This window comes from Corvus cornix, chromosome 23 (genome assembly GCF_000738735.6).
Source record: "Corvus cornix cornix isolate S_Up_H32 chromosome 23, ASM73873v5, whole genome shotgun sequence".
Taxonomy (NCBI): domain Eukaryota; kingdom Metazoa; phylum Chordata; class Aves; order Passeriformes; family Corvidae; genus Corvus; species Corvus cornix.
The window spans coordinates 4,450,682-4,473,787 of NC_046352.1; the positions used below are offsets into that span (position 1 = coordinate 4,450,682).

At 60.5% G+C, this 23,106-nt stretch overlaps 3 protein-coding genes across 31 annotated transcripts in view; 2 read left to right on the top strand and 1 right to left on the bottom strand.

The window, feature by feature from the left end:
* The first annotated feature begins 827 nt into the window (after positions 1–827).
* RUNDC3A (RUN domain containing 3A) lies at positions 828–6,099 on the top strand. Of its 2 annotated transcripts, XM_039564538.1 has the most exons (11): positions 829–990; positions 2,521–2,636; positions 2,798–2,931; positions 3,348–3,433; positions 3,567–3,656; positions 3,749–3,829; positions 3,943–4,108; positions 4,329–4,486; positions 4,800–4,937; positions 5,060–5,166; positions 5,391–5,597. In XM_039564538.1, the coding sequence occupies exons 1-11, from the start codon at positions 884–886 to the stop codon at positions 5,531–5,533; spliced, it is 1,326 nt and encodes a 441-aa protein (XP_039420472.1). In that variant the 5' UTR covers positions 829–883; the 3' UTR covers positions 5,534–5,597. The 2 variants fall into 2 exon arrangements, with proteins under 2 accessions (XP_039420471.1, XP_039420472.1); XM_039564537.1 differs by lacking the exon at positions 5,060–5,166 and having other exon boundaries at positions 828–990; positions 5,391–6,099.
* Positions 6,100–6,454: 355 nt separating this feature from the next.
* SLC25A39 (solute carrier family 25 member 39) lies at positions 6,455–14,118 on the bottom strand. 5 transcript variants are annotated; one of them, XM_039564541.1, is made up of 12 exons: positions 14,043–14,118; positions 10,284–10,392; positions 10,150–10,209; positions 9,517–9,561; positions 8,753–8,862; positions 8,562–8,629; positions 8,320–8,444; positions 7,986–8,159; positions 7,781–7,890; positions 7,549–7,630; positions 7,388–7,468; positions 6,455–7,316 (listed from the first exon to the last, which is right to left on the bottom strand). In XM_039564541.1, exons 1-12 carry the CDS (start codon positions 14,043–14,045, stop codon positions 7,198–7,200), a joined length of 1,086 nt encoding a protein of 361 aa, XP_039420475.1. In that variant the 5' UTR covers positions 14,046–14,118; the 3' UTR covers positions 6,455–7,197. The 5 variants fall into 5 exon arrangements, with proteins under 5 accessions (XP_039420475.1, XP_039420473.1, XP_039420476.1 ...); XM_039564539.1 differs by lacking the exon at positions 14,043–14,118 and adding an exon at positions 13,986–14,008; XM_039564542.1 differs by lacking the exon at positions 14,043–14,118 and adding an exon at positions 12,598–12,725.
* A 5,063-nt stretch (positions 14,119–19,181) lies between these two features.
* The window catches only part of LOC104698638 (microtubule-associated protein tau), a 43,119-nt gene continuing 39,194 nt past the window's right edge, over positions 19,182–23,106 (top strand). For 8 of the 24 annotated variants that reach the window (XM_039564605.1, XM_039564609.1, XM_039564614.1 and 5 more), the window contains exon 1: positions 19,184–19,296. The gene's annotated coding sequence lies outside the window, so the exon portion shown is untranslated. Of the gene's footprint in view, positions 19,297–23,106 lie in introns of all 24 variants that reach the window. The other 16 variants (XM_039564622.1, XM_039564628.1, XM_039564623.1 and 13 more) reach the window with 7 other exon arrangements.

Below are 23,106 nucleotides of genomic sequence, written 5' to 3' on the forward strand. Positions count from 1 at the left end.
GCTTGGTCCCACACGTTGGGGTCCTGGTGGCACCCAGAGCGGGTGGAGGGGTGGTGCTGGGTCTGGGTGTCCCGATAACGGCCCCCAGCCTTATCTGGGTGCTGCCAAGGGCTCCACTCCCTGCACGGCCATGGGGATTTTGGGGGTCCCTCCCCGCACTGCACCCACCTGTCCCCCAGCTGGGTTCTGTTGGCTGAGGTCCCCTTGGCAGGGGCACAGGGGGTGTGTGGCACCCTGGTGGGCACAGGGAGGTGGGACATGTCCCCATGGGGATGTCTGTCTGCTGAGGGTGACTCTGATTTATTCGGGGGCTGTGCAGGTTTGCGTGGCTGCTGTGGGATTCACACCCCCCCCCCCCCCCCTTCCCGATTTCTCTGTCACAACAACGGGGAAACTGAGGCACAGTGAAAAACGGGGGGGAGGGGGGTGCCCCCAGCACAGTCAGCCCCCGCCCCCCCGGTGAAGGGGGTCCCTCGCCCCCCTCAGACCGCGAGGGGACGGGTGATGCTCAGCCCCCCAAAACGGGGATTGAGGCAGGGCAAGGCAAGGGGTGGCGATCTGGGCTTGGGGTGACCAAAAGACCCCCCCAAAACCCCGGGGGCTGCCCCCTCCCCGTGGCTTTACCCACGGGGTCCCCCACCGGTGGCACGTCATGTCGGGGGACTCCGGCCCTCCCCTCTTTATTCTCCCCCCCCTCCCCCGGGGAGAGATTTGGGGGCCGGGGGCGGGGAGAGCATCCCTTTGGGGGGGGGGCGGCGCACGGCCCGTGGCGTGGGCACCGGCGGAGCAAAGCCTGCGCGGTGCGGGGGGCCGCGGCCGTGGGGTGGGGGGGTCCCCACGGGGGAAGGGGCATCGCCCGTGGCCGTGGCGTCTGGGCCGCTGGATGGAAGCGAGCTGGGTGCCGGCTGCCATGGCTCTGGGGCTCTCCTCCAAGAAAGCTTCCTCCAGGAATATCGCCGTGGAGAGGAAAAACCTCATCACCGTCTGCAGGTGGGGGGCAGGCGGGGGGGGGCCCAAAATCGGGGGGAGAGGGAGCGGGGGGAGGGAGAAGCGACCACCGCGGCTGGGGATGGAGGAGATGGGGGGGCGGGGAGGGGAGGCCGTGGGGAGGAGGGTTGGGGGGTTCCTCCCTCCCCCCCGCCGCCCCTTCACCCTTTGGGGGGATTTGTTGTTTCTGCAGTCGCTTTTTGAGGGGGGGAAATTCGGATTTGGAGGGGGGAGGAGAAGGATGGGGATGCGGGAAAGGGGGGGGCGCGGAGCTGCGGGGCCGCGGAGCTGCGGGCGGTGGGGCCGGGGCCGCGGGGCTGGGGGGGGTCCAGGGGGTTCCGGGGGGGCTGCGGGGATCTACAGGGGCTTCGGGGGGTCGGGATGGGGGAGACGGGGGGCTGGGGACACAGAGACAACATGGAGGCGGCCAGTGCGCGGGTGTCAGGGGCCACTGGGGATGGTGGGGGGATGCAGGGGGGAGCGGAGGGTGAAGGGGGTGCTGGGGGAAACGGGGTGCGGGGGGGGCTGGGGTTAGGGACCCCCATGCGGGCGGGGGGCCAGGAAGTGACGTCAGGGCCCCGGAGCGGCGGGGATGGGGGATGAAGGATGGAGGATGAGCGTTGTCATGGAGACGCCCGGCTGGACCGGGATGGGGGGCAGGAATGGGGTGGAGGGATGGGGCGGGGGGGTGCTGGTGGTTCCTGCCGGGGCGCGGGGGGGGGAGTGACACCCCCCGGGCCCCTGGTGAGGGACTGGCAGTGCTGGGAGTGCTGGGAGTGCTGGAGCCTGGCCCAGGGCTGGGGGGGATGTGGGGGCACCAGAGCCTGGGCAACCTGGCAGGGACCCCCAGGGCCTCACGTTGGGGTCTGGGGACCCCAGGGCTCCTCACCATGGCACAGGGCATCTCCAGACCCTTCTGTCATTACTTGGGGACCTGATGGATCTCCTTGCCATGGCATGGGGCATCTAAAGACCCCGTTGTCACGACACGGAGACCCTCTGGATCTCCACCAGGATGCCTTCAGCCCTCCCTGCTGTGCCATGAGGCACCTCCAGACCCCACTGTCACGATGAGACACCCTCCACCTGCTGTCCCGAGGATCCCCACAGGCAGCTGTGTCCCACAGACGGGGCGATCCCCCCGAGCAAACACCTGCCCTGTCCCGCCCTGTCCGGCCGGGCTTGGCGGGATCCGTGTCCTCGGCGTCGCTGTGCCCCGAGCACGAGCGGCCGGGCGGAAGGGGAAGCCATCACCGCCCGCGCACGGCCAGGGAGGAAGGGGGCCTTTGTTCGCCCTTCCTGGCCACTTGCACAGCGGGGAGCAGCGGCCGCCCCTGGGGGTCCCTGGGGACGTGGGGACAGGGGGGTCACCGAGCCACAGCCCAGCCCGACGCCCTCTTCCCACTGCCGGAAGCGGGAGCCAACAGCTGGAAAAGTGCTTTGCTCTGGTGCTGAATCCTTGTGTGTGCCAAGGCTGGGAGGTGGGTGCTGGGCGCGTGTCCCCTCCCAGCTGCGACGCCCATCCCTCGCCAGGTTCTCGGTGAAGACCCTTCTGGAGAAGTACACGGCGGATCCCATCGACGACTCCTCCGAGGAGTTCGTTAACTTCGCTGCCATCCTCGAGCAGATCCTCAGCCACCGCTTCAAAGGTAATGGTGGCCCGCAGGACTGTCCCTGTCCCCATCCCTGTGTCCCATGGTGGATGGGAACAATGGGAACGCACATGCCGGCACCAGGAAGCGTGTCCAGCTCTGGTGGAGGGGCTTTGCTGGCACAGCAGCCCCTGAGCGCAGCCCATGGGTGCCCGCAGGCCCCGTCAGCTGGTTCAGCTCTGATGGACAGCGTGGGTTTTGGGATTACATCCGCCTGGCCTGCAGCAAGGTCCCAAACAACTGCGTCAGCAGCATCGAGAACATGGAGAACATCAGCACCTCCAGGGCCAAGGTCAGGCACGCACCAGCCCTGTCCCTGTTCCTGTCCCTGTCCCTGTCTCTCTCCCCATTCCTATGCCTGCCCCTGTTTGCATTCACTCCACCCTGACCCTGGTACATGGACCCATCTACATCCCATCCCATCCCATCCCATCCCATCCCATCCCCATCCCACCCCTCTGTGCCCCCACCTCGCTCCCTTTCCCCTGCCCTCCTGCAGCTCCATCCCACCCCACAGGGCCCCACGGGACACAACAGGAGCTGGGGGTCCCCACGGTACTGAAAATGGGCTGAAAGCCACTCCTGTGTGGGGACCCCCATCTGCTGGTGCCCGGAGTGCCGGGGGTGGGTGGGAATACGGGGGGCAGCTGTGGGGGGCACCCCGTGGCTGCCGCCATCCTCAGGACTGCCCGGGGCGCTGCCTCACAGGGCCGGGCCTGGATCCGCGTGGCGCTGATGGAAAAGCGAATGTCCGAGTACATCTCCACGGCCCTGCGGGACACTCGGACCACCAGGTGAGCAGCCCTGGCCCTGCCGGCCATGGCCACACCTGCACCAAGGGTGTGTGGATGTGCTGGGGTGGGTTTCGGGGTGCCGGGGTGGGTTTTGGGGTGCTGGGGAGGCACATCCAGCTGCGTTTCTCCACAGGCGGTTTTACGATGACGGGGCCATCATGCTGCGGGAGGAGTCCACGGTGCTCACGGGGATGCTCATTGGGCTCAGTGCCATTGACTTCAGGTAGGGACAGGTGACACAGTGGGACACAGGACCCGCCTGACCCTCTCGGGATTCCCTGACCCTCTACTCCTTCTCCCGCTGCCTCTGCTCAGCTTCTGCCTGAAGGGAGAGGTGATGGACGGTAAAACGCCCGTGGTCATTGACTACACGCCCTACCTGAAGTTCACGCAGAGGTAAGAGCCGGGGTGCCCCTCCCTGGGACGGGGACTCCCCTGTCTCTCCCCCAGCCCCACGATGGGGCTCCCTGAACGTGTGACAGCCCCTGCTGAGCCCCCACCCCCCCCAGCTATGACTACCTGAGTGAGGAGGAGGAGCGGGGCAGTGTGGAGAGCAGCACGAGCGAGGACAGCTCACCTGAACACCCCTACCTGCCCCTGGTCACCGACGAGGACAGCTGGTACAACAAGTGGCGCAAGATGGAGCAGAAATTCCGCATTGTTTATGCCCAAAAGGTACCGGGAGCCAGGATGGGGCTGTTGGGGTATCAACTCCCCCAGGATGCTTCAGCCTGGAGCATCTCTGCCTCTGCATCCCCACTCCCACAGCCCAGTGGGACCCTCAGCCCTACATCCTGCTGCTGTGGTGACCCAGCCCACTCCTTGTCACTCCAGATGGCCCTGGGGACATTGGGGGTGGTGGCAGTAGGGCACCACTGACAGTGGCCTCATGCAGGGGTACCTGGAGGAGCTGGTGCGGCTGCGGGAGTCACAGCTGAAGGACCTGGAGGCAGAGAACAAGCGGCTGAAGCTCCGGCTGGAAGAGGTGATGGTGCAGAATCAGCTGGAGAAGAGAGAGCTGGAGGGTGTCATCCTGGAGCTGCAGGAGCAGCTGTGAGTGGGGACCCATCGCCCCTGCCAGGGGGCTCGGGGACTGGGGGTCTTCCCTGGAGCCAGGGTGTCCCACAGGCTCTGGGTGGTCCCCAGTGCCCCACCGATCCCGAGGGGCAGGGTGAGGGGTAGTCCCTGGTCCCCCGTGCATCCTGTGGGGTGTGATGGGTACAAGCTTCCCAGTGTTTGGGTGCCTTGTATTCCCTGTGGGACATAGAGGGTCCCCAATGCCCCACATGTCCCGTGGGCTGTGTCCCCTGGCGGGTCCCCAGCACTGGCGGCTGTGCGACGTGCTGAGCACCCGCCTTTGCTGCAGGACGGGGCTGATCCCGTGTGAGAACCCACAGCTGGCCCAGCTCTCCAAGGAGATGGTGACACCCCTGGTCAATCAGTGGCCCTCTCTGGGGACCCTCAATGGCAACGAGAGCGGCTCGGACAGCAAACTGTACAGAAGGTGAGCTCACAGTGGGGGCGGAGACCTGCACGCAGCACCTGCCCTACCCCGGGGGGACACGGGGCGTGGGAGGGGCAGAAGGGCTGTGCCAGCCCCAGGGGGCTCAGAGCGTCCCTCCGCAGGCACAGCTTCGTGAGCACCGACCAGCTCTCGGCCGAGAACAGCCTCAGCTCCGACTCCCAGCGCCTGGGCGAGGGCAAGCGCGAAGGGGAGCCCTGGGGGCCCTTGGGTAAGACCCCCCACCCACCACAGGGTGCCCCCGGGGCTCAGCACGTCTCCCCGCATGCACCCAGGTGTCCAGACCCACCAGCAGCCCCCTCCTCATGGTTGGGATGCTGCCCCAGCAGTGCAGGGACACCCAGGTCGCCCCCAGAGAGGTGGTCCCCGTTCCCCCGGGGTGGCAGGGCTGGGACACGAGGCCGAACCCGCTGTGACGCCCCGCTCTGCCCGCAGGGAAGGACCCCACGCCCTCCATGCTGGGGCTCTGCGGCTCCCTGGCCTCCCTGCCCAGCTGCAAGTCCCTGGCCAGTCTCAAGTCCAACGAGTGCCTGGTGAGCGACAGCACGGAAGCCAGCCCGACCCGCAGCCCCAGCTGAGAGCCCCGGCCCCCGCGCCGCCCCCCGGCCCGGCCGCCCGGCCCAGGACTGAGCTCGGCCCGCCCTCGCCGCCCCGGCGACAACGAGGGACTCGCCGAACCCACCGGGGAGGCTGGGGACCGGCGTCCCCCTCCCCATCTTGAGACCCCACCACGGCTGCGCCTCGGCCCCCCAGCCTGGACCCCGGCTGGAGACATGGACCTGCTGGGATGGGGGATGCAGGACCGGGACCCAGGCGAGCTGGGGATGGGGGAACGAACTGTGCCATGGTGGGGGGGACACTGGGAGCGACAGCTGCTGGGGAGCAAGGGGGTGAGAGTCCCTCACGGCCCCGCTGTCCGTCCTGCTCGGTCCTTGGTGCCCGCCCGGGCTGCGCCTGCCTGGCCTCCCCCCTGCACTGGGGGGGGTGCCTGTCCCCCCTTGCAGCAGCATCCCCACAACAGGGGTAGGACTCTTCTTCCCCCTTCCTCCCCTGGGTTTTTGGGTTGTTTTGGGTGATTCTGGTTTTTATTTCAGCCCCATCTGCCTTGTTGGAGCAAAAGGAATCAATAAACGCAGCAAGCAGAGCTGGCCTGTCACCCACCTCCCCAGCTGGGACTGGGGGGGGACAGACCCCTTGCGCCCCCCCTGCCATGAGGTTCTGGCCCAGGCAGAGATGCTGGGGGGGTCCAGTGAGCCTCCTCCAGCCCCTCTGGGCAGGGAGAGCACCTTCAGGACACAGCAGATCACCAAGGATGGGGCATCCCCTGGCCCATCAGCAGTGGGTGCTGCTGGGAGGAGGACGGTGGTCCTGGGGGTCCCTAACCCCCCATAAACGCCCAGCAGGGACCCTGTGGGGGACAGTACCGTGCCCACACAACAGGGCTGTGGCCGTCACCCCATGGATGCCTCTACAGCCCCCCAGCACACAGAGAGAAATCCTTCCACTAAGAGACAATGATTTTATTTAAGAAAATAGGAGAAGTTCCCCCCATGAGTCCCGGGGTAAGGGGGGCAGTGCCCACAGAGCTGGGGCAGGCCTTTGCAGTGAAAGGATGGGGCAGGGGTGCCACAATGGCCCCCCGGAGCAGCAGTGAGGTCTGTGACCACACAGGGTCTGTCCAACCCAGGGTCTGACAGGGGATGGGGACATCCCGAGTGGGAGGAGAAGTCCAGAGGCAGGGAGAGGGTCCCGACGTGTCCCCAAGCCATGCAGAGCCAGCAAGGCCAGGCTGTGCGTGAGTGATGGTCAGGAGGGGCAGATCCCCAGGCAGAGAAGGGCTGGGGGACCTGGGCAGGCAGAGAAGCCCACGAGATCTAGGGTTTGGTCCTCACCAGAGTCCCAGCTCCATCTCCTGCCAGGCCAGGTCTCCTAGGACACCCCATCCTTGCCAGTGTCCATGAATCCAGCAGCAGCATCTGTCCAGCCCCAAGGAATGAGTGTGGGGGGCTCCATATCCCTCCAGTGCCACAGCAGCAGGCACAGATGTCCCCCAGAGTGGCTGGATGGGGAGTGGGGCTGGGCTGGCCCTGGCTCCATGTGCGGGCAGCGGGAGGCAGAGCGGGAACGAAGGCACTTGGGCTCTGCACAGCCGAGTGCGGATCCTGCTCCCGGGACACCTGGATGGAGCAGGGCTGGCACCGCCCCCCGGGCACAGCCACATCCAGCCCTGCCCCAGGCCCGCTCACAATCCCCGCAGCCGCCGCTCCTGGTTCAGCTTCTGGAAGAAGCTCTTGCCAAATTCATAGGTGCTGATCATGATGGCGCAGGCAGGTGCCACCTTGATGACGCGGGGCAGGAACCCTGCAAGGACAGTGCCGTGAGCCCTGCAGTGACACCCGGAACCCCAGCAAGGGGCCTGGGCACATCCTCACCTGCAAACAGCCCCCGGGTGCCAGACTCAGCGCGGATCCGCTGCATGAGCAGCCAGGTGGAGGAAGGCTTGGAGGCTGCGACTGGGGGGAGAGGGGAGCGGGTGAGGGTTGGGGGACACCCACAGGGAGTCCTGGCAGCTGCCTGGAGCCTGGCCCCTCACCTGGGTGCACCTCACTGTCTCCCAGCTCGATCTGCCGCTGGGTTTTGACCACGTCGAAGGGCAGTGTCAGCACTGCGGCCACCTGTGGGGTTGACACTGGACAGTGAGCCAGGACCTGGCGTTCCTGCCCAGTGCCAGCTGTTGTCACCTCCCAGCACCATCCCAGTCCCATTCCTCCCTCCCTCCCACAGGGGCCAAGCCCCGCAAGGGAGCCCCAGCGTCCCAAACTCACCGCGCCAGAGATGGCCCCGGATAGGAAGCTGACCATGAACGTGGCCTCGTCCAGCCAGGCATGCCTGCAGAGCCACATCCTCACCAGCTCGTAGTTAAACCAGTACAGAGCTGGGGGAGAGGAGACACCAGTGCTACCACTGGGCACCCTGGACATGCCAACCGCCCACACCAGCGCAGGGCTGCCCTGGGCCCCCCAGCCGTACCCGAGAAGGGGACATCCCGCAGCACGGTGGGTCCCCAGCCTCTCCAGAGGGACAGCCAGCCGTCCTGGGCCACTGCTGACTGGATGCAGACCCGCAGCTCACGGTAGCTGAGCTGCCGGGACTGCATCTTGGTGCGGATCAGCTCCAGGGGGCTGATGACTGTCACAGCACCCACTGCAACAGAAGGGACACAGGGAATGAGCTCCATCCGCTCCAGCGGCTGTCCCAGAGCCATCAGCGTCATGCTGGGAGAGCCAGGCACTGAGACCTGCCACGCTCTGCTGCCAGGACACAGGGTGGGCACGGGGGGACCCCAGAGAGGAGGGGTACTCACGCCTGGCGAGGGCCCCGGCCAGCAAGGGGATGTAGTGGCTCCGGCTCCCCGTCCGGGCTTGCAGGTAGTCCCGGAGCTGGTCGTAGGTGGTGAAGTAAATGACAGTGGCTGGCACAGCCATGACCCTGCGAGGAGGAGAAGGGGTGTGAGGGGCACATGTCCTCCCTGGGGGCTGGTAGGGGGCTTGGGACCGATGTCTGTGTGCCTGGGCAGGTGGCAGCAACCAGAATCCCCAAACTCACAGGGTGGGGGGCAAGCCGCTCCACAGAGACCTGATGCCCTCATAGCGTGTGATCTTCACAAAGGCATCCTGGGGAGCGAGTGGAGCACCAGGGACAGGAGTTACAGGCAGGAGACAGACAAACAACCCCCAGAAAACACCCTGACACCCCTCTGGGATGGGGAGACCCCTGCCCATGCCTGGAGCTCCTACCAGTGTGCCAGTGAAGTGGGTGGGGGCCTTGTACCAGGCGGTGCAGCCATTGCCATTCTGGCAGACATACAGGTGGTCCATGAGCCCATTGCAGTAGAGGAAACACTTCCCTGAGGAAACAACAGCATCACCATTACACAGGAGACCCCTCCCCTCTGCCCATGCCCAGCACATCTGATCCCAAAGCCATCAGCTCTTCCAAGAAGGAGCCAAACCTGTAGTGCTTGAGCCCAGTGGGGACCTGTCTGAGACCACGGCCAGGAGAGGAACAACCCTCCAGCACGGGTCTGACCATGGCCAGAACCATGGGGTGGGGGACACACAGCTCCATGGCAGGGATGGGGACACAGCAGGACCCACTGCCAGCAGCGGGAGAGGGTTTATGCCTCACTTGGTCTTGCCTCTGCTGCCCTGGCACAGTGGGGACATCAGCATTGGCCCCTCCACTGTGCTCTCAAGCCAGGCACAGGGACACCGGACAGTGGAAATCCAAGGGGACTTTGACATAGCAGCAGGACAGAGTGACAAGACAGGGGGACCACAGACAGCCAGGCCTGCTGCACAACAGATCCCCACAGATGTGGCACAGCCAGCCCCAAAGCAGGGCTGCAGGGGCAGCCTGGGCTGGGGACAATGCCAGCCCCCACACCGCAGGGATGTCCCCACAGCCAGAGGAGCCCAAGCCACCACCAGCGGAAAAGCAAACCATGATGAAGGCTTGGGAAAGCAAAGCCACTGGCAGCAGGAGCCCCCCGCGTACTCACATGTGGCCGGCTGAGCGCCCCAGGGCACTGACTGCGCTGGCAACGCTGAAACACACAATGGGACACACTGGGACACACTGAGCAACCACACGGGGACGTGCCACCACCTGGGGCTGGGGCACACGTGCGTGCTACAGCTCCGAGCCAGGCAGTGGGAGAGCTCTGTGGGTGAGGGGGCTGCATGCCCCCACAGCCATTTCCCAAGCAGTTCCTATTGTCACCAAACCAGTCCCTTGGGGCCAGCCCCAGCCCACTGAGCCCACAAGAAGGGGGAGAGCCCATGGGGAGCAGCATGGAGACTGGAACAAAGGCAGGGGGGGAACAGCCAGCAGCTGCAGCAGGCTGAGCCTCAGCCCCGCTGCCTGGAGGACTGGGGGGCTGCCAGGCACAGCACTGACCCCCTTGGCACCGGGCTGCGGAGGGAGAAGGACAGAGCCAAGCACAAGCCCAGCTCCCCCAGCAGGGCCCCGGAGCCCGAGGACAAGGGGCCCACGGTAACCTGCCACCTCGCGATGGCCCCACGCTGCAGAGCCGAGACATCCCTGCCACCAGCTCTGCCAGCTGAGACATCCCCGCGGGCTGCTCGCCTCGGGGGCTGGCTGCAGCCCTCCGCCCTGCCCCAAGCACGGCTACCTTTGGAGAACGGGGTCTTCTGGGCCTGCAGCCGGATCTTCACCACGTCCAGTGGCGTCACTGAAAAGACACCATCCTTTAGCCATGACACCCCTGTGCCAGCCCCCCACCCTGGCGCCCACCCTGGTGCTCACCAAAGAGGGAGGTGAGGATGGCACCCGTCCCTGAGGCCAGCATCTGCTGCAGTGGCGTGATGCCCCCACCGAGGCTCGGTGACACCTTCTCGGCCATGGCACTGTCCCCCTGCAATGCACGGCGGGGGATGCTCGAGGCTGGGGGGTCCCTGTCCGGGGATGAGGCCCCCAGGGAGCCCCCCCGGCATCCCCACTCCAGCAGTGCAAGGACAGGTGTCCCACGCCCGCTGTGCTATCGCTGTGCAACACGGCAGGCGAGGGGCCCCCACAATCAGGGTGCCCTGGGGGGGGTGACAGGGACTGGCTCCCAGGGCTGGCCCAGCCCTGATAACACCCTCTGGCCCCACACTGGCAACAAGCCCAGCCTGGCTGGAGAGGTGGAGACAGTCCAGCCTTCCACGTCCTTGGGGAAGGAGGATTGTCCCCTCCCTGCACTTGGAAAATTAAGGGCAGGAAGGAACAAAGTCCAAAGACCAGCCACGCTGTGACATCCCCCCCCAGCCCCGGCTGGGATGGCAGCAGAGCCCAGTGCCGCCACGGCAGGACACCAGAGAGGGGAGATCCCCCTTGTGAGCTTGCAACAAGCACCCCAAAAAGGGTTTAGGCATCCCAAATCTTCTGCCTGATCCCACTGGGGCTTGGCAAGGCTGCAGCCTCCAGGACTGGTGTGCTGCCCTCGGGAAGCAGGGGATATCACACCCTTTCCAGGGAGAAGGACCCTCAGCACATTCAGCACCAGCTGCTCCCTCTCGCTGCAGCCTGGGGATGATTCTCATGCTGGGACAGGGCTGTAGCAGGAGGGTTTCCAGGCTTTGGGACCCCACAGGGTTCTTTAAAGCCTGGGAATGCAGCAAAAAACCTTCACCATCTGACTCAGCAATTTGCAAGGTCAGACAAGTCATAAATCTCTGCTTCACAGGCTCTGGAATTGTTGGGTGCCCAAGGCTGCAAGTTGGGACAGGTCTATCCTGAAGTCGCATGTGCCAGCCCCACCGGGAGCTGGGTCTGTCCTGGCACACGTGCCAGCCCCACTGGGCGAGCTGGACCTATCCCAGCACTGCACACGTGCCAGCCCCACTGGGCGAGCTGGATCTATCCCAGCACTGCACACGTGCCAGCCCCACCAGCAGCTGGGCCTGTCCTGAACCCACACACTCCAGTCCCACAGGATCTGGGCTCTCTTTGGGCACAGGCCCCAGTGTGCCCATCAGGGGAGGGCAGCATGGCACGTGCCCCACTGACCCCACAGCCATCGCAAAACTGGGCAGGGCAGAGCGCTGGCTCCGGATCGTTCCCTCTGACCCAGCCCTTCTGCTCAGCCTGACGCAAGCCAGGGGAAATCTCTTGCTCCCAGCTCTGCCGCACCAGATAAACTCACTACTTATACGTGACATGCCCCAGCACAGCCCCTCTGCTGGTGTTGCGGGAGCGGGGCTCCTCCAGGGCTTCCTGTTTGTATCCAAGCTCCCTTCTCAGCTGGGAGCTGATCCCTTTTCCATGCAGGATAAAATAAGTCCCTAAACCCAGAGCCCCTGCTCCACCTGGAGTGTCAGTGGTGCTGGGTATGGCACGGTGATGATCGGGACAAAAAAGGGGGAAAACAAACACGAGTTAAGATGACCAATGCAAAAAATTCCCCGGGACGGGGGGCTGCGGGGAAGCTCGAGGGTTTCTTCCCGGACTGGAAGGGCCCAGCTGTCTTCAGCCCTGAGCCAGAGAGAAATCCTGCCGGCAGATCCCCGGCACTTCCTAGAACCTGGGCTGCTCCAGCCTCGGGGATGTGAAGCTGGGTCCCCATCATCTCTCCCAGGGGGTGTCCAGACAGCACGGGGATCTCATCCTGCTGGGGCACAAACCGCTCTCCCCAGGAGCGGGGACAGTGCTGGTGCGTTCCCCAGCCCGGCCCTCTGCCCTGGGGAATCCCCCCGGCGGGGCAGCCCCCCCATCCTGGAGCCTGAACCCCTACCCGGTTTCTGCACCCCTACCTGGAGCCTGCAGTCCCCCGAGGGGTTTGCCCACCCCCTCCAGAGCTCGGAGCCCCCAGCCCAGGGCTGTCTCCCCTCCACCGGTGTTTGCAGCCCCCTCCCCTGGCCCTACACCCCCCTCTCTCAGGATCTGCAGCCCCGGCAATCTCGGGGTCCGCCCCCTCCCCGGGAGGGGAGCCAGGGGGTCCCCGCGGCCGCCTCCACGCCCACCACAGCCGCACGACCCCCGACACCGGGGGAAACTGAGGCAGCGGTCACGCGCGCCGGACCACGAGGGGGATGACGTGGGAGACGGGGTGTCGGGGGAAGTGCCGGGGGTTCCGCCCCACCTGCTCATTCCAGCCAGGCTTGGCGCATCCCTCCGGGACCGGGAGGCGGCACAGCGGCGGCGGCGGCGCCTTTAAGGAGCCCCATGGGCGCCCCGCGCCCTCCGCCGCGCGCCCGCCCCGCGCCGCACTTCCGCCCGCACCGCGCACGCGCCCTGCGCCCCGCGCGCCCCTGCGCCCCCTGCCGGCCCGGGGGGGCCGCGGCACCCGCGCGCTGGGGCGGGACGGGCGCGCGCCCCGAGCGCGGACACTCGGAACGCGAACGGGCAGTACGGAAACACCCGAACAGAAACACCCGAACAGAAACACGTGGAACAGAAACACCTGGAACACAGACACACCGTACACAAACACCTGGAACAGAAACACCCGAACAGAAACACCTGGAACACAAGCACCTGGAACACAGACACACCGTACACAAACACCTGGAACAGAAACACCCGAACAGAAACACCTGGAACACAAACACCTGGAACAGAAACACCTGGAACACAGACACACCGTACACAAACACCTGGAACAGAAACACCCGAACAGAAACACCTGGAACACAAGCACCTGGAACACAGACACACCGTACACAAACACCTGGAACAGAAACACCCGAACAGAAACACCTGGAACAAAAACACCTGGAACACAGACACACCGTACACAAACACCTGGAACAGAAACACCCGGAACAGAAACACCTGGAACACAAACACCTGGAACACAGACACACCGTACACAAACACCTGGAACAGAAACACCCGAACAGAAACACCTGGAACACAAACACCTGGAACACAGACACACCGTACACAAACACCTGGAACAGAAACACCCGGAACAGAAACACCTGGAACACAAACACCTGGAACACAGACACACCGTACACAAACACCTGGAACAGAAACACCCGAACAGAAACACCTGGAACAAAAACACCTGGAACACAGACACACCGTACACAAACACCTGGAACAGAAACACCCGAACAGAAACACCTGGAACAAAAACACCTGGAACACAGACACACCGTACACAAACACCTGGAACACAAACACCCGGAACAGAAACACTTGGAACACAAACACCTGGAACACAGACACACCGTACACAAACACCTGGAACAGAAACACCCGAACAGAAACACCTGGAACACAAACACCCGGAACAGAAACACCTGGAACACAGACACACCGTACACAAACAGCCGGTACACAAACACCTGGAACACAGACACACTGTACACAAACACCTGGAACAGAAACACCTGGAACACAGACACACCGTACACAAACACCTGGAACAGAAACACCCGAACAGAAACACCTGGAACACAGACACACCATACACAAACAGCCGGTACAGAAATGCCTGGAACACAAACACCCAGTCGATACCTTGTAAACACCTGGTGCACGCCATGTACGCAGCTTGTACGTGCCTTGCACACTCACCATGCTGAAGGATGGGCTCGCTCTCACCACCCTGAGCCCACCGGGGTTGCACACGCTGGTGTGGGTCACACACTCGTTGTGCTGGGGTGAGCGGCAGGCTGGGACACGGGCACGGTGCCATGCCAGGCCCAGTGCCACTGCTGCCTGCAGAGGAACAAAGCCCCTCAGTTCCCAAAGTGCCAGCACTTTGAGCACCCAGCATCTCCCCGTGCTCTGCCACGCTCCCAGCAGCTCCGCTGGGCCCTCCGAGCAGGGGGGCGAGAGCCTGCCCTGCCGCTTCAACCTGGGCCTGTGAGAGTTGGGATTAATGTCAGGACGGGTCTGGGGGGCTGGAATCCCATCTCTGCTCAGTGCAGACCCTCAAGTTGAGTATTTCCATGTATTGAAAGCACCGTGTTTCCTATGGAGAACCCCGAGTCCTTCTGGGTGAGGTGGTGATCTCCCTGAGGGGCTCTTATTTCTGCTGGTAGCTGAATCTGGAGATTTTCTGAGGAGGAGTTTCTTCACAGAAAGGGTGGTTAGACATTGGAAGGGGCTGCCCTGGAGGCATCCAAGGAATGACTCGGCGTGGCACCCAGTGGTCTGGTCTGGTTGACGAGGTGGGGATCAGTCACAGGTTGAACTCAATAATCTTGGAGGTCTTTTCCAACCTCAGTGATTGTGGGAAGGTGGTTCAAGCTCGTCCGTGTGCCGGTGGCAGGGAGCAGAGGCCTCCTGGTGCCCTTCAGCCCCTCACTGTAATCTGGGCTGATAACAGCAGATGGCTCCCGAAGCCCCTGCGAAACCAGCGCAGACCCCCGGCACTGCGGGCTCTGACCTGGCCCCAACAGCCCCCGCAGCTAACAGGACTGGGGGGGCAGAACTGGGATGAGATGACAGCTCCAGCTGGTGTGTCCTTCAGGAAACTCCCACAGGCCAGGGGTTCCTGGTGACTTTGCTTGTGTGACAACATCACTGCAGGACCTGTTGTGGTGCTGCATGATGCAATCCCTGCCTCAGAGCTGGCTGAACTCTTGCCCTGACGAACTCGAGGATAAATCCTGTGCTGGTGCCCACAACCCTCTTTGCTCCCCTGTGAGTGCCATCCTGTGGGAAAGACGGAGTACTCAAGGACAGGTGATGCACAGGTGCCAGAGCAGCCTCTGCCTGTTGAACAGGAGCGGTTCAGGGCTTGGAATCTGCAGTCCCAGGGGTGTTTGGGATGGAGCCTGTTTCACCCACAGAGATGTTCCCTGTCCCTTTGCAGAGCTGGCAGAGCTCTGGTGGCTGCTCTCCTCCAGGAATAAAGTCCGTCCTGGCTGCTGGCATCTCTGAGAATTGTCAGTGAAGGGGGAAGCTAATGCCAGGAACTGCCCTTCCATGACACCAGGACCAAGGGAATCTTGGCTTTAAGTGATGTGAGCCCAGGAGCCCAGTAATTCCCACAAGGTCCTGTAAGTGAATGCATCCTGAGCCTCCCTGATGAGTCAGCTCTGCCTCTTAGAGACACGGGCTTTAAATGATCTGAAAGCCTCCTGCAGCTGGTAATTTAGAAATGGAATAATGATTAATTAAAAATATATCTCTCCTTAGGGGTATTGGGTCTTGTACTGTCTGGTTTAGGTGTTGGTCTCTGCGTGGCTTTCACACAGCTCAAAAGAAACAGGAATAATGCTTTTTCAGGTGGGGTGGGGGCAAGAGGGACCTGTGAAAAATGCTTTAAGTGCCTTGGCCTCGATTTTTTGGGTCTCTCCATTTGCTAAAGAGGCCAGGGTGAAAGTGGTGAGTTTGTTTAACCCGAGCTCAGCACTGCTGAGGATCTGGCTGGCTCTTTGTGCTGAGTCACAGCCCTCTGGCCGCCTGCGCTGTCCAAACACCAGGAATGTTTCTGTCCCCAATTCACATCCTTGCAGTCCTGCTGGCCTTGGCAGGGTGAGGAGGGTGCACCGCGCTCTGATTACTGTGAAAATGAACTGTTAAGTTACTTCAGTTGGAGAGAACCGTGTCCAAGCTGAAATATGTGTCTGGTTTGTGGGGAAGGAGCCGGCCGAGCTGTAATCACCTCCTGAGCCGCAGAGTCCGGCGGCGGGGACAGTTTGCGTGAGCCCTGCCCGGGTCTGTCCTGCCGTGACACGGCACGGCTGCGAAAGCGCTTGTGTAACTCCCTGCTCCCGGCTCCACGGAGCTTACGAAACCCAGCCGGTGTCCTGGGCCAGGGCCACGGCCTGGGAACCACGCTCTGGGGCTGTGCCTGCCTGGGGCTTCTCACTGAGCAAGGCTCAGCCCCTGGTCTGTCAGCACCTGGAGTCGCTCTGGAAAGATCGATCCTGTCTCATCCCTTTCAAAATCGCATTTGGAAAGCAATTAGCCCATTTCCTTTATTTAGGTGAACTTTAACGGCCAGGTTGCAAAAGGATCTGGGTAGTGCTTTAATGGAATTAAGCCAGTGCAGAATTTGAGTATTTATTTCAGCTGGGATCATTATGGTTTTGCAAAAGCCAGGCTTAAGCTGAATTAAGTGACTCAAATGAAGCAGCTTGTGGCCAGAGGAGGCCCTGGGGACATCAGACTTGTATAACCCAGAACATAACCCAATATAACCCAAAATTTCTAATGCAGCTGCAGCTCTGCAGGTCAATTCCCACTGCAGGTGAGACCTGGGAAGTGCTGTCCTACCTTCTGTAGCACCTGCCAAGGAAAATCTTGGTAGTTATGAAACAGGTGACAAACCTCACCTGTGAGGAAAATAAGCCTGGTCTTAGGGATGAAAAAACAGGTATGGAAGATAAAGACCCCATGGTTTCCTCCCTAAAGGATTCCTTTATAATTTTGTGTTAAAAATAGTGTACATCTAGCAGCAGTATGGGCCAGGAGTCGGGAGGAAAGAGGAGCCTGGCCTGAGAACGGTAGGAAAAATTCCCAGATGCCTTTTCCAATAAACAAAAGCCCCTATGAACATGAAGAAGAGCCAGAAGAGCTCAGTGTGCTAATTAAACTCTACATCAGCTGTCGGCCTGCTGCACCTACAGGTAAGAAATGTGCCCTTAGAGAGTTTCTCTGCAGTTCCTCTCAGCTGGGGCAGGATCTGCTGATCACCGTGAGCCCTTCCCACCTGGGGCTGCACTTTGGGACCTGGGCTGCTCCAGCAGTTCTGGAAACATCTCGGTGTTGCTGCAGCCATTGATGCATTTAATTCTTGACTAACCTTTGCCAACAAATCTTCTAAATGGCCTGGAAGTGGCTGTGCCTGAACATTAGCTGGCACTGGCTAATGGTGCTTCACTGCCCAGCCCAGGATTTCTCGGATCCAGACAGGACTTGTTGCTGAGAGCTCAGGCAGATAGAAGTGGGCTTTGAGGTAACTTTAGAAAGACAGGTGTTGTCATGCTGAGCACTTCAAGAAATGAGGCCTAGGAGTCTCTTTTGGTTTTGCTGTCTTTAGATGAAGAAATAATAATGTTGGAGGATGCTCAGCTGATTCCCAGTCAGCCTGGTGTTCCTGGTACATCCCACATCGCCTGTGGGAAGAGCTGCTGTCCCAGATTGGACTTGAGCTGCTTGTACTGTAATTCATCTTGTTTTCTGTTGTCTCACAAGGACAGATCCCCTTGTGGGACTGTAGTGTTTATTTTACAATTCCTAAAGCTGTGATAGATTTTTGAGAGGATATGTGTCTAATCTAGGAAAATTCTCCAGCTAAATTATAGTGGGTACTTTTTAGGCAGTTTAAAAATGGGCAGAGAAGAACCATTCCTCTGGTTTCAGATGGCTCACCTATTACTATTGACCTGAAAACAAACAAACAAAACCAACTATCTCATAGCGTTGCATGTTCATAAATCCTTTTTTTTTTTCTTGTACAACTCTAATCTGTAATTCTGTGGTTACTGATACTGTAGTAAGAGAAGGGCTTTGACACTCCATAAACCTTTTTTCCAAACCAAGATGGACCATTCCCAACCTGGTCTGCTTTAAAAAGCAGACTGGTGCTGCACATGAGCACTCCTAGAAAGACCTGGTGATGAAACTTCCCTTTTCCCATCTAAGTTAGATGTAAAATAAAGAGATATCCAGCAAACTACAGGTAAAAAAGGCTTTAAGAAGAACCTGGTGCTGCAGGTTCCTCATCTGTTTCTCTCACAAAAGCCTATTCTTAGACTGGATGTTTGTCCTTGATTTGCACCTCTATGTTTCTTAAGAAAAACTGAAAACTGGATCCTGCCCTCCTGCAGTTTCTCCATTAAATCCAATTACTAGGGATAGTAACCCTATTAAGACAAGGTAGTAATTCCATCGAGGGATCTCCACTGTGTCCACAATGCTTCTGGGCCGAGCAAAAGCAGCTCGCTGCTGTTCCAGATGAAGCAGGCAAAGTGGAGAGGGATCTTTTGGGATCAGAACCTGTTTTTTCAGCCTCTCCCTTTGCTTTCCAGTAATTCAGGCTGGTGGCGGGGTGGTGAGGGAACCCCGACGCTCCCCAACAGCTCAGGGCCGTTCTCCTGTCACCTGTTGCTCCTTCTCACAGGTGCCTGCTGAGCTGGGTGCCGGCGGGAGCTGCCCGGCCCTGCTCCTCCATGCTCTGGGCCTGTGCCTCTCCATTGTAGGTGCTGCGGAGCTGCCGCCGTGTGTAGGAGGCGGCTGCTCTCCCTTTGTCAGCCTGGAGCTTACCAGGATGAAATGAAACCTGTGTGGCTGCTGTAGGGGCTGCTGAGGGATGCCGTTCCCACACGAGCATACTGCCATCTCCACGGACGCTGAGGGCTGTGCCCAGCAGCGCCCGGAGGCAGGAGCGTGTGTGGGATGCTTGGCTGGGCAGAAATCGGGATGAAAACGGGCGGCAGGGCTGGGCGAGGTGTCCTGCATCCCCCGGGGCTGTGGCGGGTGCAGGGAGGATCGATGTGGGACCACCAACCCCCAAAGCCGCCCCTCAGCGCCCGCCACAAAAGGGCGCAGGGCTGTGAGGGGCGGGGGGTATCGGGGCAGCGCCCCCTGCCGGGTGGGGCCGCGGCGCGCCCCCGCTCCCCGCAGACAATGGGGCGGCGGGGGCGCGCACGGGCGGGGCGAGCGCTCCCCGTGAGAGGCGGGGGGCGCGGGGGGGGGGGCTCGGTGGCGCTCCGCGCACGCGCGCGCGCGCGCTCCCGCCCCGCCGGCGCGACGAAGGTTCCGGAGCCCGCGCGCGCCCCCGCCCCGCCCGCGCCGCCGCCACCGCCGCTGTCACCGTCACCGCCACCGCTGTCACCACCCGGCTCCGGTGCGGACGCCCCCGCAGCGGCAGGTACGGGGAGGGGTGGCTGGGATGGTGTGGGGGGCGGTGAACCCCCGGGCACGCTCTCCCTTCGCCGCGTCCCGCGCGGAGAAGGGGGGAAAAAAAAAAAAAAAATCAACCCCCGAGAAGCAAAATCCGGCCATTTCATCCCAAAAGCGAGGGGAGGGGCGTGTCCCGGTGCCGGCGCCCCGGGGCTGCGGCAGCGCGAGGCGCGGCCCCTGCGGCAGCGCGGGCGCCGGGGCAGGTGCGGCGGGCGGGGAGCGCAGCGAGCGAGGGAGGGATGGAGAAGGGCGGATTTGGGGGCTTTCTCCCCCTTTCCGCCGGTCTCGGCCCCGTTCGTCCCGGCAGGTGGGGCCGGGGCTGCGGCAGGAGGGGCGGCGGCGCGGGGCCATGTTCTGCAGCCGCCTCGAGATGGGAGGCAGTGGTGATTAAAAACGGTAAATTGATCAATAATGGGAAACCATAACGAAAAAGCGTTTCAAATAAAAATGGGAAAAAAGGAGCTGTCCACGCCCAGCCCTTAATTTTGGGGGGGTGGGAGCGTTATTGAGGTCACGGCACCCCGGCGTTGCCCGGCTTTGTTGCACCCCCCGGTGCCCATGTCGAGGGGTTTGATATTTAATGTGAACGAGGCGGGTCCCATCCTGTTGAATCCAGGGTGTTTTCCAGCCGGGATGGGCATGCTGGAGCCCAGCCCCGTGGGTTTGGGGCTAGGGTGGTGCTGCTTGGTGTCACTGGTGGTCCCTGGATTTGCACATCCCGAGCATCCCAGTGCCATGCTGGGATTGCCCTTGTCATGCTAGAGTTGTCCCCTTGTCCCTTCCCTCTGCCTCTTCTCATGCTGCCTCTTCTTTCTCATCCCAAAATCCACCAGGCAGGGCACGGGGCTGCCCCCCTTTCTGGGTTTCGCCTTTTTTACCTGTAGTTATTGGGTATTTCTTTATTTTAAGTCTAACTTAGCTGGGAAAAGGGAAGTTTCCTCACCAGGTGTTTCTAGGAGTGCACACCTGCTCTCCTGCCTTGGAGCAATTAAACCTGCAAGGAGCAGAAACAGCTCATTTCAGCTGAGGGATGGAGATTTCTGCCTGCATCCCTGTCTGCCACTGAGCACAAGGGAGAATTGGCTTAGGGAAGATGATTTTTCCTGGTGTTTTTGAACACCTAGAAACGCAGTCCTGCTGTTGCTCGTAGAGGGCAGCTGCCATCACTTTAAAGGGAGTTTCTCCTTCCATTTGCTGTGGTACCACCACGCGAGGTGCAGCTCCATTTGCAGCGAGAGGCTGCTCTTGCCTGGAAACATGCTGGAAGGAGCAGCTGAGATGAGCTAAGCTGTCACCATTTGTATGCAGCGTATTCCCGAGTTTCCCCGGCGTGGATGTGGGCAGATGTTGGATGTGTGTCTGAATCAGTGGAACAAAATTTGCTACAGAGAATCGTTAATTTGTTGTGTTGAGCTATGGCTGCCCCTTTCCATCCACTGAAGCAGCTGTGGCTCTGTTGCCAGTACCTCGGATTTGGGGTGTTTAATGGCTTTCCTTGTGGGGTGGAATTTTCTTGGCATTATTTTTCTCAAGGTGGTCAGTCAAAACAGGTCTCAGCTGGGCATTTACAGGCTGCTCGTGAGGGGAGAAAAATGAAAACCTCATTCTCTCTAGAAGTAAGAAATTGTCTAACCCAGTTGTGCTTTGTTCTCTCTTGATAGGCAAAATGCTTGGTTTTCACCCCAAGATGTGCAACTTAAGGAGAAAAGCAAAGTGTTGGCTGATTTACCTGTAGTTTGTTGAACATAGAATCATGGAATGGTTTGGATTGAAAGGAACCTTACAAACCGTCCAGTTCCACCCCCCTGCCATGGGCAGGGACATCTTCCATTAGATGAGACTGCTCCAACCTGGCCTCGAACACTTCCAGGGATGGGGATCCATTGGCAGATAGTTCACACCTGATTAAAGTTGTATTTTCTCATTCTCTGAATAAGATGCAGGTGGGGTTTGTTTTTTGAGACCTGGGGAAATGTGATGCCCATCCCACAGATGGTGTCACAGATCAGATAGGGATGTTTATCCTGCATCAACTGGGATTAACTGAGGATAGAAGTGGTGGGAGCTTTGTGTGCCCTGTGGGGAGCTCCCTGATGAGGCGATGGGTCCAGTCCCTTCAGGCGACAATTGCAGGTTTTGTGTGTCCCTCGGTCAAGTACTGTGTTAAGTATTTACAGGTCAGGCTTCTAATTTAGTCTTCCTCACCCTTCCCACTCCCCTGTATCCCCTTGCCCTCCTCTGCTTCCAGCCTCTGCCTTCCCAAGGCATTCCATTCAAACTGCCCCATTCCTCCCAAGGCATTCCATTCAAACTGCCCTATTCCCTCTGTGCTTAATCAGCTGTGGCTTCAGGAGGACCCAGCTGGACCACGCAAACATATTTATTTCACGTGTTTTATACATGAAAAGGGAGTGCTCTAGCTTTGTCAGTTCCTTCCCGAAAGCCACAGGAAATTCTGCTCCCCTGGCCAGTCCTTGTAGGATAAAAATGAGAAAAATGTGGCACTGTAGCTGCTCTTTCTCCATTGAGGAAGAGCTGGGTGTAGCCAGTCAGGGATGCTCGGAGCATGCCAGTGAGGTGGGTGTTTTATGTTCTGCCTTTCATGTTCCTCTGCTGCATTTCGGAGAACCGTGTTCCTCACAGCGTGCTCCTTGATCCGTGTAGCGCCATAGTCTTTTTTCCAAGGTTTTGCCAGGCGTGGGATGTGGAAGTGTTTGGGTACCACCTTGCTGGGGCATTACTGAGCAGTCCTTAAGGGATGGAGCAAATTGCTCCCTGCTTACGTTTATGTCCCCGTGTTGGGCTTCGCACCATTGTGGGGCTGTTGGAACAGCCACGTTGGAAATGTTTTTGAACTGGTGTCAGTGCTGAAGCTCCTGAAAGCCTCCCTCCATCAGCACAGGGGTGACAAATTGTCCTGACATGTCCTGCAGCACAACTGTGGCTGCCGATCCCGTTGGAGCGTCCGTGTGGGCCCGTCCGGCTTTGCTGGCCGGGATGGGTGCTGGGTGTGCCCACCCCAGGCTTCCAGACAAATCCCTCTTGGTTGGCAGAGCGTGGAAAATTGGATCATGAGGCAGTGTCTGAGGGGAAGTGCTCAGGGTGGCCAGTCCCTTTCTTCCCAAAAGCAAGATTATTCAAGAGCTGGAAGAAAGCTCTGGATTTGAGTTTCTTTTGAGCAGAATAATCTTATTTTGTCAGCCCAATGTGCTGATGAGGCTTGGCTGTGGTGTTTGTTGGTGTCCTTTGGGGCAGTGCTGCTAATTTAGCTGTAGGAATGCTCTGACACTTGATGAATGAGTCAAGGAAGAACCAGGGCGCTGTTTTCCACCTGGCTCCCAGGGTTTTCCAGTTTGCTCAGCTTGCTGGCTGGTGAGGTCAGTCGGCTTGTAGGTTGGCTAGTTGACTGCTGGGCTGTGTGCTGGCTGTGCTAAGGTGTGGAGCTGGACTGAGAGGTGGAAGTTGTGGAGTGCCTTGGGCTGGTGACAGTCCTGGGTGATGCTGAGGGTGCGTGGCGTGTTGGGGCTGCTGCAATGTGGCAGTTTAAAAGGAATTTAGGAGGGTTGTGGCTCTGCACACAGGTAGAGCAGCCAATCCTGAGCAAAATGGTCATGACTGGTGCTTTCTGGCTTGTTCTGAGGTCTGCAAACCCACGAGTCTGTGGGAGAGCACTGAGAGCCCTTTCTTAAAGCAGAATGGGCCTCTCTGGCTGTATTAGAGGAGCCAAGGCTGTCAAACCCCTAGGTGATCGTTTCCCTCGTGTACCTGTCCTGTAGCT